Source organism: Sphaeramia orbicularis, chromosome 19 (assembly GCF_902148855.1).
Source record: "Sphaeramia orbicularis chromosome 19, fSphaOr1.1, whole genome shotgun sequence".
Classification (NCBI taxonomy): Eukaryota; Metazoa; Chordata; class Actinopteri; order Kurtiformes; family Apogonidae; genus Sphaeramia; species Sphaeramia orbicularis.
Window position 1 is genome coordinate 30,795,932 of NC_043975.1, and position 16,406 is coordinate 30,812,337.

The following is a 16,406-nucleotide window of genomic DNA, read 5'->3' on the forward strand; positions in this document are numbered from 1 at the left end:
GTGTTACAGGAAACAGAATAGAGGCAGACACGCGCACACATAGCAGCTTAGAAAACTTGGCAGGACTAGGATTTCATAAGCACATACAGGCACACATAGCATCATGGAGTCCCTGACAGACTGTATTCATCTCTGATTGCAGCACCAGAAGAGTGCAAACAGTAAATACAGTACAGTACTTTAATTACCTATAGCCATTTTGTTTTTTTTGTTTTTTTACCGAGTTGGAAAAAGAAAGGCAGAAATTCCACTTGCCCTCTCTTCTCATTCCTCATCATAGACCAGTGGTTTCCAACCTTTTGTTAATCATGACCCCATTTTAACGTATCACAAATCTCAAATTTCCGGCGACCCCCAACATTTTTTTTTCCCTAAAATTCATTTGTTTTTGATCATGTAATAATTTGCTATACTATGTTGCAAATAAACATTAATTTTAGGTGACATGTAGTCTATATAATGTATACTATTATGGACGGAAGCAGAAAAGCCAGGTGTAGATTACTGCACAAAGTGATAATTTTATTTTCCTTGGTCAGGATATGTACAGTCAGTCCAGCTTGGATTTACAAGGATGCAAATTAATACTGAACAAACAATAACTCAAACTATGAATTATGAAAGAGCTGCAGCATCTGAAACCAGCCATGATGAACATTTGAAAGATAAACAGTACCACAGTGCTTCAGTTTCAGCTTCACAGTTTGTCATGTCTTTTATGTATTGGGATTGTCCCTCTCAACTCATCATATATTTTTTATTAGTAATTTTTTTTTTTTTTTTTTTTTTTTAATAAATTACTCGAAATTTCAGGCGACCCCAAGGTTGAAAAACACTGTCATAGACTGTATATAAAGATGGATGTCGCAATGGCTTTTCATTCCATGGTGGACATATCAATCCAGAGTATCACACTTAGGGGAGTGGCCATGTTGTTTCTGTGATGAGTCTGAGTCTGTGCAGTAGAGACATGTGATAGATTGGTCGTTACAGCTATGAATCACCCATTTTTACATCTGTGTTCTCTGAAAAGACCTGTGATTGGCTGACCACTTCTATAATGGACTATTAGATTGATGGAGTTTAGACATGATAAAGGTAATGCTCACGTCAGTAAAAAAATCCATTTCATTATTATTAAATTTTATTGCATGTCTCAGTAACTTTAGGTAGTGTTTGTGCAGTTATTGCTTTCTCACCATGTTTGGTATGGTTCCTCTGTTCAGTGTTTCTACTTGACAAACTACTCTAATTCTCTTAAAGCATCATCCAAGTGCTAAAGTTGTGTAATTCTTTATAAAATGTCAAGCAAGAAAAGTAATGTGGACTCCCTCATTTGCTCTAAGGGGCACTTAACACAATTATATCATAAACTCTAAGATTTAAATCAGATCTTAGAATTAAATGAAACTTATGTGACACTTCTGTTATGTTAGAATGTTCTGTAATATGCAGTTTTGTTTCCTAACAAAGACTTTTTTTTAAATTGACATACACTGCTTTGATAGAGCTTCATAAAGGGAGTTGACTACTGTCTGTTGAAGTGGTCCATTCTGAATTCCCAGATTTCTTTATCTTTTTTTTCTGAGGGTTATCTGTGAGTCACTCAGAAAGGCTTTCATGTTGTTCTCCATACGTTTTCTGTCCTACTTTTCCACCTTCATCTCCCTCCTCGTGAAGTGTAAATGCACCTGTCTTGAAATAGAACAAAAGAACAATAAAATCTGTTTTCTTCTTGCTCTTCATATTTTGTATAAAGGCAGTTTCTAAGAAAGATTAATTACACAAACTGATTTGTATTCATCTGTAAAGTGGTGGTTTAACCTTTTCCTGATTGTTTTGTGTATTTTTTATCAGGTTTCTGTGGATTATACTTGGATCGGCATCAGCCATCCATTAAAAGACATCCTCCTTAATCCTCAAATCAAGTTATTTTGTTTATTTGGTGGGCCTTTACATATCCAAATGAAAGATTAAATTGCATTTGTGTGAAGTTCAACATCCCTTAATTGTAACATTTACAGGGTGTCCCAAAAACATTGACATCATTTCATCACCTAATAATTACTTTAAAATTTGTTTGCTCTTTTTGCTCAAAAAAGTGTAATTATTTTTATTGTTCTGCTTTCAGGAATAGACATGCCATTTACTGCAACAGAAAAGGCGTTCTGTGTATTGAAGTACACCCAAACTCAGTCAAATGTGAATGCTCAACATGAATTTATTTGAAAATTTCATAAACAAGTGCCAACAGGAAAGCAGATTTGGACGTGGCATAAGAAGTTTCAAGTGGAAGGCTGTTCATATCAAACTGGAAGAAAAATCCAAGGGACTCTCTTTGAACATTAAAATGCCTTTATTAACATGGCGCAGTCATATCTAGACCCAAAAAAACACTGTCCCAGAAAACACTGTTTTTTGGATCTAGATATGACCGTGCCATGTTAATAAAGGCATTTTAATGTTTAAAGAGAGTGCCTTGGATTTTTCTTCCAGTTTGATATCTACTTTATGAATCCCTTTTTCCAAAGAGCACCTCGAACAAACTCTTTTTTTGGTCCGAGAAGCATTCCTTTCCATGAATTTTTTGGAAGGCTGTTCATGTCAGAAAGGAACTCACATTGAACATTTGTAATAACTTTGGAACATTAGAAAATTACCATCCCCCAGAATTTTTCATTTGAGGTTTGTAGAATAAAACATTTTATGTCCAAAATCAATCCTATTAAGTATAATTTCTCTTGAACATGTAGGCACTCTGATATGGACATCTCAGATTATTTCAATTTTTTTGGGACCCCCTATATTTGTAGATGTGCCAGCCTTCTTCTTTGTGACAAAGTGGTGAATAACCAAGTCACATGTAAAACAATCAGGGTTTTCTTCTGTGCTAATGTGAGACAAAAACTTGACAAAAGATGCATATTGTGATGCTCTGATTTTTCCACAGAATATTTTTTCACAGCTCCATTTGTTATGTATGCAATGAAACAATGCATGTGTCCCCATTATTCCTATTATGTTATGTGTTATTTGGTTGTGTAGTACCTATTAGTGGCTCTGGCCCAAATATTTCCTAGGATTACCAGTCAAATCACCTGGACACCCTTTGGTTATTCCTAAGGTTTTAATGCGAGTGCTGAGTGGTGGAATGTTTTTCTGAGCTTTTCTACATGCCACAGGAAGTACCATGAGCTGAAGGCATTTTGCTTGTTGGTCTGATTTATGGGAATGACCTCTGATTTTAGATTTCTGCAGAATAGCAATCTTTTGTTGATAGAAAGAGGTGAAGAGGAACATTTAAGAAATCATAAATGGTTCTTTAGGGTTTGAGTTGACAGAGGTGTAGGTCTGTATAACTGGCTTTTGTTCTGAGGGTAGACGACTGTCGAAGTCAAGAAATATACTTGGAATAGAACGTCAGCAGGGTAAGACAAAAATATGTTTACGAGTGTTGCAAGCGGAAATAATGGAGAGAAATAAAGCAAGTGGCCATCATGTCAGTAATTAGAAACCACTGTTTTTGTTTAGTGGAGTTTGTGTTTGTGAAGTGTTGAAATCCACACATACCCAGTTCAGCTCTAATGATAATGATGGTAAAAGCTTTCACAGGAACAGCTTTCACCATCATCAATCATTCATGTGTATGTTTGTGCAGGGGTTGGTCTTCGTATTTATCAATGCACCAATTTGTAGTCGCACGTTGCTGTAAAGCTTGTATGGATTCATTTTTAGTCTATTTTTTTAGATATTTAAAAACAGAAATATATTTATTTATACCTAAACGCTATACTTAGGGTGCTTGCACAGGTCTTGAAAGTCTTAAAAAGTACAAAATTTTGAAACGCTGTTTTCCAGACCTTGAAAAGTCTGGAATTTTGTGTGAAATTCTTATGGAAAAAAAGTTTCTCTCATAGTTGAATTTTAGAGTATGCTCAAAGGCACATAATCTTGTAAGATAAGAAATACATGAGGAAAGCATATTAAAAACCTTTGTATGATTTCGCAAACCGGTCGGTTCTGGAATGATTCTAGTGAAACTTGTTTGTGATATCCACGCACTTTTATGATTTTCATATGTTTTGAAAATGTTTCTGTCAGTCAAACATATTTTACTATGAATTATACATTCATTCATTCATACGTTTATTAAAAGGAACTTTTCTACTACACACAACAGGTACAATCTCAACCTAAAAAATAGGAATGCAAGTGTAGAAGTACATAAAGTCAAGGTCTGGGGAAAAAAATTGCAGTTTGGAAAAAGTCGGGAATTGTTATTTGGATAAAGAGCAAACACCCTGTCTATACCTTATGCAGAACATCAAATGTTCTGAATGTCCACTATGTTTACCTGCATTGTCCCTGATCAGTAGTTGAATAAATATGTATATAAATAAAATCTGAACACAGCAATGTAAACTAAAATCAAACAAGGCAACGCTATTCTAAGACACTGAATTGTCATGCATCAGTGACACCAAAAGAATCACCTTAAAGTTGTTTTTTCTTTTCTCCGTTTCTCCAGATGACTAAGAAAAGAAAAACAGTCAAGAAAATAATGTGCACATAAACTGTAGTTGTGGAGCTGTGGCTTATTTTAGAAAGAATCACATGCATTCAGCACATTTGTTTGGTCCAATAGATATAATGCATTGTGTTACAATAAATATCACTTTGATATAAACACTTTCAATAGGTGTAACTTTTATAAATTTGGGAAACAAATGCCTGTGTTTTCATTCCCTCTTCCATCCTCCAGCATACAAACTAAAAACCCTCAACTATGGACTCCGGGGATTTAGACATATTCTGTTTTAAGGGCTTTTCTTGAGCTCATTTCCTTTACAGCACAGTAAATTGTGCTGTAAAGGAAGTAGGGAGCACAGAAAAAAGCAGCATCCTTCCAGCTTCTCCCAGTTTTTCTTTTGCTTCTTTCTTTTTCTCCCTTCATTTTCTTCCTCAGTCATCATTGCACATTGTGTTGCTCGTGAGCATTAAAGACCCAATGACAGCAGATGTGGTTGGGAAACATAGTGAAAGGAAGTCTCAAGGATGTTAATTTCATGTATTGTTTAAAGGCCATACAGTTACTAAAAATGTACATCTAAGAGTCAGTCACAGTGTTTTCATTAGAGCTTAAATGATTAATTGACTTGAAAATAACATTTGATTGCAATTGAACAAATCTGTGTTTGCTTAATTTTGTTGCCACTAAGAGAGAGATATACTTTTGTTTTTGTTATTTCAGGGACCATGTACAGAAAACATTAAACATAGTATATAGATGCTCTGTACCAGATTATAGCATTCTTGCTAATTTTCATCTGTAGTCCCTGTAGCAGGCAAGATGGAAATTAACCCATAAAGACCCAAACATCTACTGGCGATGAAAACCATCAACTGATCTAAACTGTTTAATACCTGTTGATCCACTAATCCTATCAATACATGTCAATAATTGGTGTACAATGCAGTTTGTCATCTTTTCATGGTCATCAGATATGACCCATTTGGACGTTCAGAGGCTCTGTAGTGATCGTTATCTTCTACAACATTGATTCACCAGTAAAACCCATGGAGTTGGATCAATGACAGTGGATGGAGATGCTTTTTTTGGAGTTGAGTTATGGCTATCTTTGCTGAAAGTCTCACTTTTTCTACAGTTATCGCTGTTTCTGATATAATAACATTTGAATTTACTCTGAGCTTTTATGAAAATCTGCATGATCAATAAAGAAATACCAGATTTTCACTGAAACAAACCCAAAATACAGAGGATATTATTGTAAGAAATGGTGATAAATCATAAAAGGTTTCTCTTCATATGTGAAACTAATATCAACTCTGACATCATTCCTTCGGAATTTGGAAGTTAGACAAAATGTTTTTTTATTTTAATACGAAAAAGAATATCCTGAAGGTGTCCTATGTTTCCTTCTTTTTATTACCACTAAATCCTTAAAAGCTGATTCTATGTTCTCTTACTGGGGTCATATTTAGCTAAACTCACTTTTATTACCTCCGCCAGGAGGTATTGTGATCACTTTGCTTTGTGTGCGTGCATGTGTGTGTGTGTGTGTACGTGTTTGTTTGTTTGTTTGTTAGCAAGGTAACTCAAAAACTTATGGACATATTTTCATGAAATTTTCAGGAAATGTTGATACAGGCACAAGGAAGAAATGATTACATTTTGGTGGTGACGCGGGGGGCAGATCTGTCTTGGCAGAGGTCTGCACTCTCCGAGTGCTTTTCTTGGTAGCCCTTGGTTTATTTATTTGTGTATTTGGGGACCCTAATAGTTCATAAAGTTTGAATTTGAACCCTCCATATGCTGCAAAGCTATCTTTATATTCATTTTGGCAAAAATCCAGTGGATTTCTACAACCCGTTTCAATTCCTTGTTAATTTGTTACGTTTTATAGCTAGTTACGTCACATTTGAACATATAAGGTCAAGACTCCCGACAAGCATTTGTTCGAGCGCACCATAATTGTTTGTCAGCAGCAGCGGTTGTAGTCCATACTTGAAAATATGTCCAAACTTTGAGCCGATTACCTAAAATGTTCAGTTATTGGTTGGAATAATGAACTCAGGGGCGGGAGATTATAAATTAAACTTCATCCCACTCCTTTTCGAATGTTTTCCTTTGTTTTTATGTAAATCTTTTTGTGGTTCGGTTTCAATGTTATATTCAAAATAAATAAACAAACAAACAAACACAAGTGGTTGAACAGGACAGAGCAGCACACTCAACAACTTGGGGATGGGGTCATTTGGATTTAAAGGGCCAGCACTCAAAATGACCTTTCTGGTGTCATTACTCAGAACTAGGGTTGAAGATGGACCTGTGGAGTTGAATCAATGGAGAATTCAGACCCAAGCGTAACATTTACAGTTTATGTAGACCACAGGGAAATGTTTTAAAATGTATAATTCCATTTAAGAATAAGCAAAATATCACCTCTTTAAGAAAGGTTCAACAGAGAGAAAAAATCATTTGGGAACTGCCATAAAATTAGCACTGGGTCTTTATGGGTTAAAAGACAAACAGTACAAGCGAATTAAAAAGAAAAAAAACAACACACTTAAAATAAGTCACACACACTCAAGGTGTAGAATACAGTTAAAAGGGAAGAGTCAATGCTGGTTTGGTTTCTTAAAACCCATTCCATTTTTTATGTATCCTTTTGCTTTTATGCTTTCTGTGGTTGTTAAAGCTGGTTCGGGAATAAAGGACAAGTTGTTTGTAATTTTCAAACTTGTCTTTTTCACATTTTTAGTGTTTTTTTCCTGCTTATTCAAATAATTGTTTAATTGAATCGAAGAAAATAAAAGATTAATCGATTACAAAAATAGTTGATAGCTGCAGATCTAGTTTCCATTACTTGAAATCTTTAAAACATGTTACTATTTTTTGTTTCAATTAAGACAGTATTAAAGAGGATGAGGGTTTTTTGTCTTGGTGTACTGTAATCCCTCATGCCTTTAATGACTTTGTGGGTAAGTACCTGAATGGCTGTTTATTGTATGTACAGTATGTGAGGTTGTGCAGTGGGATGGTCTGGCGGCTCTAACTCTAGCGCACGGCTGTGAACTATCTATGGTGTCGGTAAAGAGTGGGCGTGAGACAGAGCGAGGAGAGGTGGTCGGAGAGGAGGTGAGGCAGAGGACGGAGTAGTGAGCTCACTGAGGAGGGAGAGAGAGCGAGAGAAGAGTGTTTGCTGACAAGAAGGAAAGAGAGCCAGGTGGGTGAAACACAGCGACGGAGCGTAAAGCTGGAGAGAGTTCAACTTAGACATGGAGTCAGGGACAGAGCAGTAGAGTAGACAACCCAGGAGAGAGAGAGAGAGAGAGAGAGAGAGAGAGAGAGAGAAGGAGCAGCTGCAGGAGAGACAACGGTCAGCTCAAATGTGGACAAGTGTACCTCAGACAACCCGGCTCTGAACTGTCAGTGTGGGAGGCAAAGAGGCCAGCGCTGTCACACACCATGAAACACTCTCACAGGCTGGACTACAAGATGATCAGTGAGTAGTGCAAATGTGAGTTACAGTCATTTATGTTGCCTTCAAGGAGTTATGTATATATGTATGTACTTGTTTGTTTGTTTATTTATTTACTTTTCTGGTATGTCAACATGGTTATGTATGTATGTGTATATGAGCATGATAAGTGAGGTTAATTACTTATGAAAGATCTGAGGGACTTGACTTTTCATATATTCTGCTGATAGGAAGCTGCTACAGGATAGACTGTTGTGTGGAGAAGGGGTGGGATTAAATAAGTTATACTTCCTCCCACTCCTTTTTCAATGTGCAAATGAAGTCATGTACATGTATAAGTTTTGTTTTTGTTTTTTTTTTTGTTTTCTTCCATGACTTCTTACTACCTGTTTATTTCTAAGGACTAAGTAAGATTACTTTGTCTTGTTGCATATTTGACATAAACTAAACTAAAAAAAAAAAAGGCAAAAAAAAAAACAGCTGAGGGATGTTTTGCCTTTAAACACTTGTTCCATTGGGCGCATTAAGGCATGTTTGAAGTCTGTGTGTATGAGCCCACATGTTGAATACTGTTAAATGAGAATCTATATTCAAGTTCTAAGGAGCAGCTGAATATTGTTTAGGGTATAGGAGCTGTTATATTCACAGATATGAACTATTCAGCATCTAGTTTAATGAGGGAAAATTTATTTGTCTGGATTGGGGGGATTTGCAGAAGATATGACTCATCTTGGAACAGAATAATGTGAAGAATACTTAATGGATTTAATGAGTTTAAAGTTAGGTTTTTTCTGTTGATGGTGATTGGTTATTAGTTAATAGGATTAATAATAAGGGATTTTAGACAAGAAGCCATGTTTCATTAAATGTTTTCTCAGTGTATGTCATGTACTTTTACTACTGAGTTAACTTTAATAGCAGGGTTTTTATTCTTTTTATTAGTGCTGTCAAACAATTAAAGTTTTTAACCAGATTAATCACAGGGTCGCTGTGGATTAATTTTGATTAATCACAATTAAATATCATTCATTTTTAATCTTTATTAATCGCGTTTCATTTTGTATGAGCAGATTCAACAAAGAAGAGACTGTATATGCACGTAATGTGTTTATTAAACACCTTCAACAGTTTCAACAAAACAACTTGAAACAACTGTTCCGTCTTGTTTTTTTGTCCTTGTATTTCCAACCTGCTGTTTAGCGTCTTTTAACTTTATAGGTTGGTTCTGCTGCTTTTCACTACCAGATCAACTGGCCATTTGCGCATGTGCAGTGGTAACTCTACTGGGATAAACTGCCCCAAATGTGTCATTCAGCACTGCAGATGGGTTAATTGCGTTAAAATTTTTAATCGGATTAATCATGATGATGGATTAATCTGAGTTAATGCGTTAATTTTGACAGACCTACTATATATACTATATATTGACTGAAGATTTCACATAACACCATTGTGACTTTTTTCTTCTGTGTGTGAGGTTTTAGTATAAACTCTGGGCACAACTGAGATATTTAAAAAAAAAAAAAAATTAAGTATGGCATGTTAATTTATACCATGTATTTCCTGTATTTCTTTATTTTCTATGCTGTAAATAGAATTGCAGGATTTTGTTAACTGGTGCAATAAGAACACAAAATATGTGGCTCATCCTGCAGCACTTTGGAAATGTGGCATACTGTGACCTTTTCATGCCAGAAACCTGACAGCACGACAGTCAAGAATGTCAGATACTCTGGGGAACTTCACATAAAATTGTTCTTAAGAACGAATGTCACACAAGGCTGTGGGTATGTTTGGACTGTAAGGATACAGTTATTCACTATAATTACAAGTAAATCCACAGAGCATGGCCATGTGTTCCACCTTATTTGTGTCAAGATGTCGTGAAGCTGCCCAGAGACCCCTTAGTAATTTTTCTGTCTTTTTTTTCTTTTCTTTTTTTTTTTTTTTGCAAATATATGCTTGTCACTACAACTAAATGGAGCCACATTCTCAGTCTAACCTGAGTTGGTCCTTTTGACGTGCATCCTAAATGTATTTTAATTGACTCGATTTTCACGTTTTCTTGAAAGTTCCATTTTTAATCAGTTTTTTGTCGACCTCCTCTCCTCTAATGCTCGTAGCCTCATTATAAATAGTCAAACTGTGTCATTTATGCGTACACACGTGCTTCTATCTAAACCGAGAAGCGCGATAACTCAGCGTTGTCAGCAGTCAGACAAATCAATGTTTATTACTCCTGTATTCCTGTGTATTTCGCTGTCAGTTTATTATGAGTGAATACACAGAACATTCTTGTGTGTGTATATTTGCTACTGGACTCAAGTTTGTCCGTTTTGCTACTGTTTGTAAGTTCTTATTTACATGACTGCGTGTTTGTTTACGTGTGCGTACTCTCTAACAGCGTGTGGTACTGTCAGCTTGTCGAGCATTAGGTAATACCAGATGTTATTCCACTGATGCCACAGAATTAAATTTAGGAGCCGTGTTACCGTTGGCCAATGGTAAATTGTCTGCTGTTGCTTTATTAGCTGAAAATTATATTATTATTTAAAAAAATGCCGTGCTGTAAGTGACACTTTTTATTTACACCATCTAAGACAGGCTTGGTCGAACTAAAAGGTCTTTAATCCAACTATTGCTCTTCACGTACAACTATGATCTGAATGAAAAAAAAAATGTAATGTCTTTGAAACATGATATTTATAGTTACAGTATGTCAATGTGCTAACGGTCCTTGGAGCCAGTTTATTTGTACTGCACCTGTTTAAGTGCCCCACATACTCCGGGGGGAAGTTGTCATCAGCTCTAAACGTATGTGTGCTTTGTAAGAACAGTGCATGTGTGCGCACGTAGTTGGCAAAGAAAGATGGTTAAAGGTCTACGTTCAAGGTTCCTTCCTGTAGTTGGTATAAATAGCTTGTCTGTGGCTATTTTTCAACTAATTCCTTCCATATTTACATTCTAGCTGTAAATCCCTTCACTGTACTCGACTACAGGCACGTAACGGGTCATAAAAAGTATTAGAAATAAGGACATATTTGACCGGACAGACCTATATGCTCATCTCGCTTTGGTTTAGGATCCAAGGAACCCTGGAAGCCTCAATTTTATTATCATTTTTTTGAGTTTACAGTTGTCTAGAGCTTTACTGTTGCACTTAAACAGTTCCAAATATTTCATTTCAGTATATATTCGCTGTTTGTTCCCCTAACCCAACTACTTTTCTGGAGATGGTGCCTTTAAATTGCGAATCTTTGATAACTTATAAACTGAAGTTAAAACCTCCAACCTCAAATGTTCATGAAACCTAAACCTCCAAATAATTTTTTTTCTCTGTATTTAACCTTTCTTCAGTGATTTATTACCATTTTTTAAATAATATTATCCTCTGTATTTTGTGTTGTTTTTCAATGAACTTCATGTATTTTCCTACATTTAATTCACTGACCATGTAGATGTCCATAAAAGCTCAGATTAAAGTTAAGGGTTATTCTTTCAAAAAAGAGAAAACTGAAGAAATAACATAATAAATCAATAACTGAACATAAAAACAAGCGTTTACAGCTACTGTCATTGATCCGACTCCATGGGTTTTACTGATGAATCAATGATGTAGAAGATGACAGTGTTTCCGCTGTAACAATGGAGCCTCTGAACGTCCAAATGGGTCATATCTGATGACCATGAAAAGATGACAAACCACATTTTGTACCAAATATTTAAATGTATTGATAGGATTATTGATTTACTGAACATATTAGATCAGTAGATGGTTTTGGTCATCAGTGGATGGTTTTATTTATGGGTTGAATAACTGCTAATTTGTTTGATTTAATTTCTACTAATAACGAAATATCACTTAAATAAATATGGTGATGGATGAAGTGAAAGTACATATTTTAGAACAGAGCTTAATTCTGTAAAAAAAAACCACACACATTCAAGTGATTTAATTAAATGTTCATTGATGTATATTTCCAGTCTCTTGTTTTTTTTTTTTTGTTTTTTTTTTTGCTAGAGAAATACCCTAAAAGTGGTTAAAAAGGATGTTCACCAATCTATTTTGTTCACCACTGCGTTTAGAAGCGGATACACATACACCCATAGAGTATTTGTATTCAGTGTGAGATTCACTAAACCCATGCATAAAAATCACCGGGATGTCACGGTCAATTAATCCGATTCCCGTTCTGTTTCTCTTACCGCAGGAGTACTGCATGCTCACTATTACTCATCAGTGTTTCTAAAACTAGTGTTTACCATTCGTAACGGGTCAGGGCCCTTATTCTCATGGGTCGACACCATATTTCATTAGACACACTTATCACTATCATTGAAATTCAATGCATTTTCCCATCTAAACATGCATCACAGTGTTTATTTTGCAGACTTGCTGTTGTCGCCGCTGATTTTATACAGTTTATGTGAGACTCCGCAGGCAGAGACTGAGGCCACGATAAGCAATTTATCAAATGATGACTAAGTGAACTTTTTGCTATTTTGAAGAAGGAAAATGTATGTTGCTTGTTGGATGACATAATAGGTCACAGTATCCTTTTTTCCTCTCCATTTGTGCACGGTTTCTCTTATTCAGTGCCATAGAAGGCCCCTTTGTTTCTGCCTTGTCTTAAAGCTTTGTCTGCTTGTGTGTCGCCCACTGTAACAGATGCATAAATGAATGACTGAGGCCACCGCGTTGTCATGAAATTCATATTTGAGGACATCTGTATTTCCACTTCAAAACTGTAGCCTGGAAAATGAGCTCTGATGGAGACAAGAAGAGATTGCTTATAAGTGGGAAATGGAGGTCTGGGTAGTTGAAAAAAAAAAATCAATCAATCTTAAGGTTTATTTTATGGCAGTATTGCATACCGGTACCAAGCCAATAAAAATAGCTTGCAGTATCATGAATGTAATAAAAAATGTACATGGTGAATCTTCACATTCTTTATAATCCTCACATTGTATTAGTTGCAGCTGTTTCTAGCAGTTTCTTGTTGAAAGAACACAGTATTTAGGCTGGAGTTATTCAATATAAAACTCTATTTACATGCAAAATATTCATTGCTGTCTCATGACATCTGGGTTTTGCAAGCATGTTTCCCGTCTTTCAGAAGTAAATTTTTTCTTTTTTTTTCTCAATTTAATGTAAGGATTTCTATGAATAATGTGTTCTGTGTCTGGACAGTGTAATCAGACATAACTCACACCCTGCAGTCTATCTCTCTGTTGGACATTTTAAGGATTTAATGGATTTTTCTGTCTCCGTAAGTGTGATAGATTGATCCCACCTGCTGCAAAGTGTAAACCACAAAATTTTCACTTTATCTACAGTTCCTTCCTCTGGGTCTTATCTCTGCACTCTCTTACATCTCAGCTTGTTGACTCCATTAACCTTCTAGTTCAATTCATTCATAGGTTTGTCTGTTTTGTTTGATGGTGTAGAAGACAGGAGAGATAACATTACTAGAGAGAGAGAGAAAGTGACCTGAACACCAGTGCTTTTGTAGTTCATGGTCAGCACCTTTAACCGCTTTGCTACTGGCTTCCTAGGTTTTAGATTCTCACTTACTTCCTTTTCTCTCTGTTTTCTCAACTGCCTCTTATGCATAAGCTGTCCAGGGCCTTATCCTGTACACATACACAAGCACACGCACAATTCATTACAGAAGCTGCGAGGCCGGATCCACAAATCAAACTGTGTAAATAAGCAAGTTTTGTTCCTGCAGAGCAGTCATTGCTGTTTCCATGACTACCTGTTGCTCATCTCAAGGGTTACCAAGGACAACCTTTAAGTGTGTCACCGCATATGTGTATGCCTACACAATTTTGTACGTGTGTAGTGGAAGGGCAGCAGATTTCAGAGTGACAGTAGACAAGGACCAGACTGAGCCTGTCTAGTTTCAGGTGTTTAATCTATTTGCTGTACTGTATATATCATTTCCTTCATGGCATTATCTGTAAACATTACATAACTAATAGGTTGAACAGACCCACCTAATAGACTGGTTTTCTACAGAGTGTAGATTTAGAATCTGAAATGAAAATCAGAAATTGTGTAAGACCACTGAATGGATCAATGGGGAAGTTTAATGTGGTATGGCATCCTTTTATTTCTTATGTAGAACAGCTGACAATGCACCTTGACTCTGGTTAATGAGCGCTGTGTACAAAGTGATTGGGTAATTCCATAGTGGAACCCTTTAATTTAAATTTAATTCAAATTTTTATTTATTTGTTTGTTTTTGAGGTGTCTTATACCTCTGTTATATGTGTCAGTGTTTGTCCTATTTTTTGTATGTTTGACAGACTGAATATGAATAAAAATACATTGAGAAAAATAAATAAATAAATAATGTAAGACTGTTCAGCCTCTTGCTTCAGGGTAAATTAAGGCTCTTCTGTTTTGGGTTTAGTTGTTGGCAGCATTTACCCCTGTAAAACCCCCTCACTGTCCTGTATTAAAGGCAGATTTCCATAAAAGATTCTTAGAAAGTTCCTGTGGTGAAAATGGGCTCATAGTTTATAGTGCATAGCTTTCATCCCAACAATGTACAGTATGTTTACCTGGCAGCGCTAGCCCAAGTGTAGAAACTGTCCATTAGTCCGGTTAGTGTCGATGAGGACGGGTTTGCAGATGCGGAGTGTGGGCGAATGTGTGTAAACAGACAGACTAATGGACCTGACTGAAATCTAAACAGTGGAACTGGCAGGTGATCAATGCTGTTTACCTCCACAGGGTGAGAAGTGCAGACTTCCCTTGGTGAGGGCTCGAACAGGCCCCGTCAGGAGAATTTGAGGTTCATCTTGAAAAAAAAAAAAGAAATGTTAAGGACATTTCGGCAAATTTTGAGGCAGAAATTTTTCCGGGTGAAAAAAGGCACAATAGATAATGTATGACTTCTGTGATTGTATGATGTATTATTGACTTCCTTTTTAAATTTTTCCCTGAATTTTTTTAACCAGTGTAAGTATCAGTGGTGTCTACTTTCATCGTTTAGTTGAAACCATTAAGAGTTCTTTTCCTCCTTCTTTCTTTTCATCTCTCTCCCTTTGTTTTTCTCTTACACTTCCATAAAAGGCATGATAATTTGACATGTGAGAAAGTAGGATCACTAATGCAAATTTTATGATCTGTCTGTACTTCATTTCCATCCTCCTTTTTATCTGTTTGTCCAGAACGTCAGCTGGCTAACAGTATGACCAGCAGCAGCTCTCTTCCACCCAGTGTGAGTGGGATCAGTAAGGAACTGGCCGACCTGCGACACCTTGTTCAGTTCCCAGAGGAGATCGCCTGTATCCTCACTGAGCAAGAGCAGCAGCTCTACCAACGGGTCAGACCTATTTATTGTAGTTTATTTACTGTTAAAGCTAAGTAAATGAATGTTATTAGAAGAAGAATGATTTGTAAAAACATCCAAGATACATTTTAAATATCCATATTTAGCTTACAGAACGTTTAATTGTTATTGTTATATTATTTGCTGCTATGAGTACAGTGAGGAAAATGTAATCTTTATACTTCTTCCACAGGTCTTTCCGTTGGACTACCTCTGTTTCCTCACACGAGATCTGGGCAGTCCAGAGTGTCAAACCAAACGCCACCCAAACCTCAAGGCCTCATTGTCAGCACCCATCATGCCTACCCAGAATGCTCAGCGAAGTAACGCTGTAGAGGACTTGGTGGCGCGGTTCAATGAGGTGAGGACTGTTCTGTAAGGATTTATTGCTGATTGTCAGATTATTTTGCTGTGTATTAAGATGACATGGTGGTGCATTGAAAAGCAAGAAGGTCCTGGGTTCGATTCCAGCACCAGTTGGGGGTGAGACTTTTCTGTGTGGAGTTTGCATGTTCTCCCTGTGTCTGCGTGGGTTCTCTACGGATACTCTGGCTTCCTTCCACCATCCAAAGACATGCACTGATAGGTTAATCAATTAATCTAAATTGCCCATAGGTGTGAATGTAAGAGTGACTGTTTGTCTTTATGTCAGCCCTGCGATGAACTGGTGACATGTCCAGGGTGTACCCCGCCTTTGCCCATATGTAGCTGGGATAGGCTTCAGTGACCCCCATGACCCTAGTGAGGATAAAGCGGGTTCAGAAAATGAATGAATGATTGAGGATTCAGAATAAGTCCAGAAGCGATTTTGAGAATACCCATTTGCAGACTTTTGTATTTAATGGCTTATATATCTTTAAGCTGATGTTCTGTAGTGAAACCTTTAGTGCCCTCCACCTAATCAAATACCGAACCTACGTGCATTTCATGTGACATTAATGTGAAAGGTTTAAATGACACAACAGACCAGTAATTATGTTTTCCTTCAGCTGAACTTACCCAGTTGTATTTACTGTATGAGTCATTCCAACTTATCTAATGACTAAAGCACACACTGCAA

The 16,406-nt window shown here is 36.5% G+C and overlaps 1 protein-coding gene across 2 annotated transcripts in view; it reads left to right on the forward strand.

The window, feature by feature from the left end:
* plce1 (phospholipase C, epsilon 1) overlaps positions 1–16,406 on the forward strand; it is a 120,500-nt gene that overhangs the window by 51,077 nt on the left and 53,017 nt on the right. For both annotated transcript variants that reach the window (XM_030163130.1, XM_030163131.1), the window contains 2 exons: positions 15,186–15,340; positions 15,540–15,707. In XM_030163130.1, the coding sequence (XP_030018990.1) occupies positions 15,186–15,340; positions 15,540–15,707 (323 nt within the window). The remainder of the gene's footprint in view (positions 1–15,185; positions 15,341–15,539; positions 15,708–16,406) is intronic.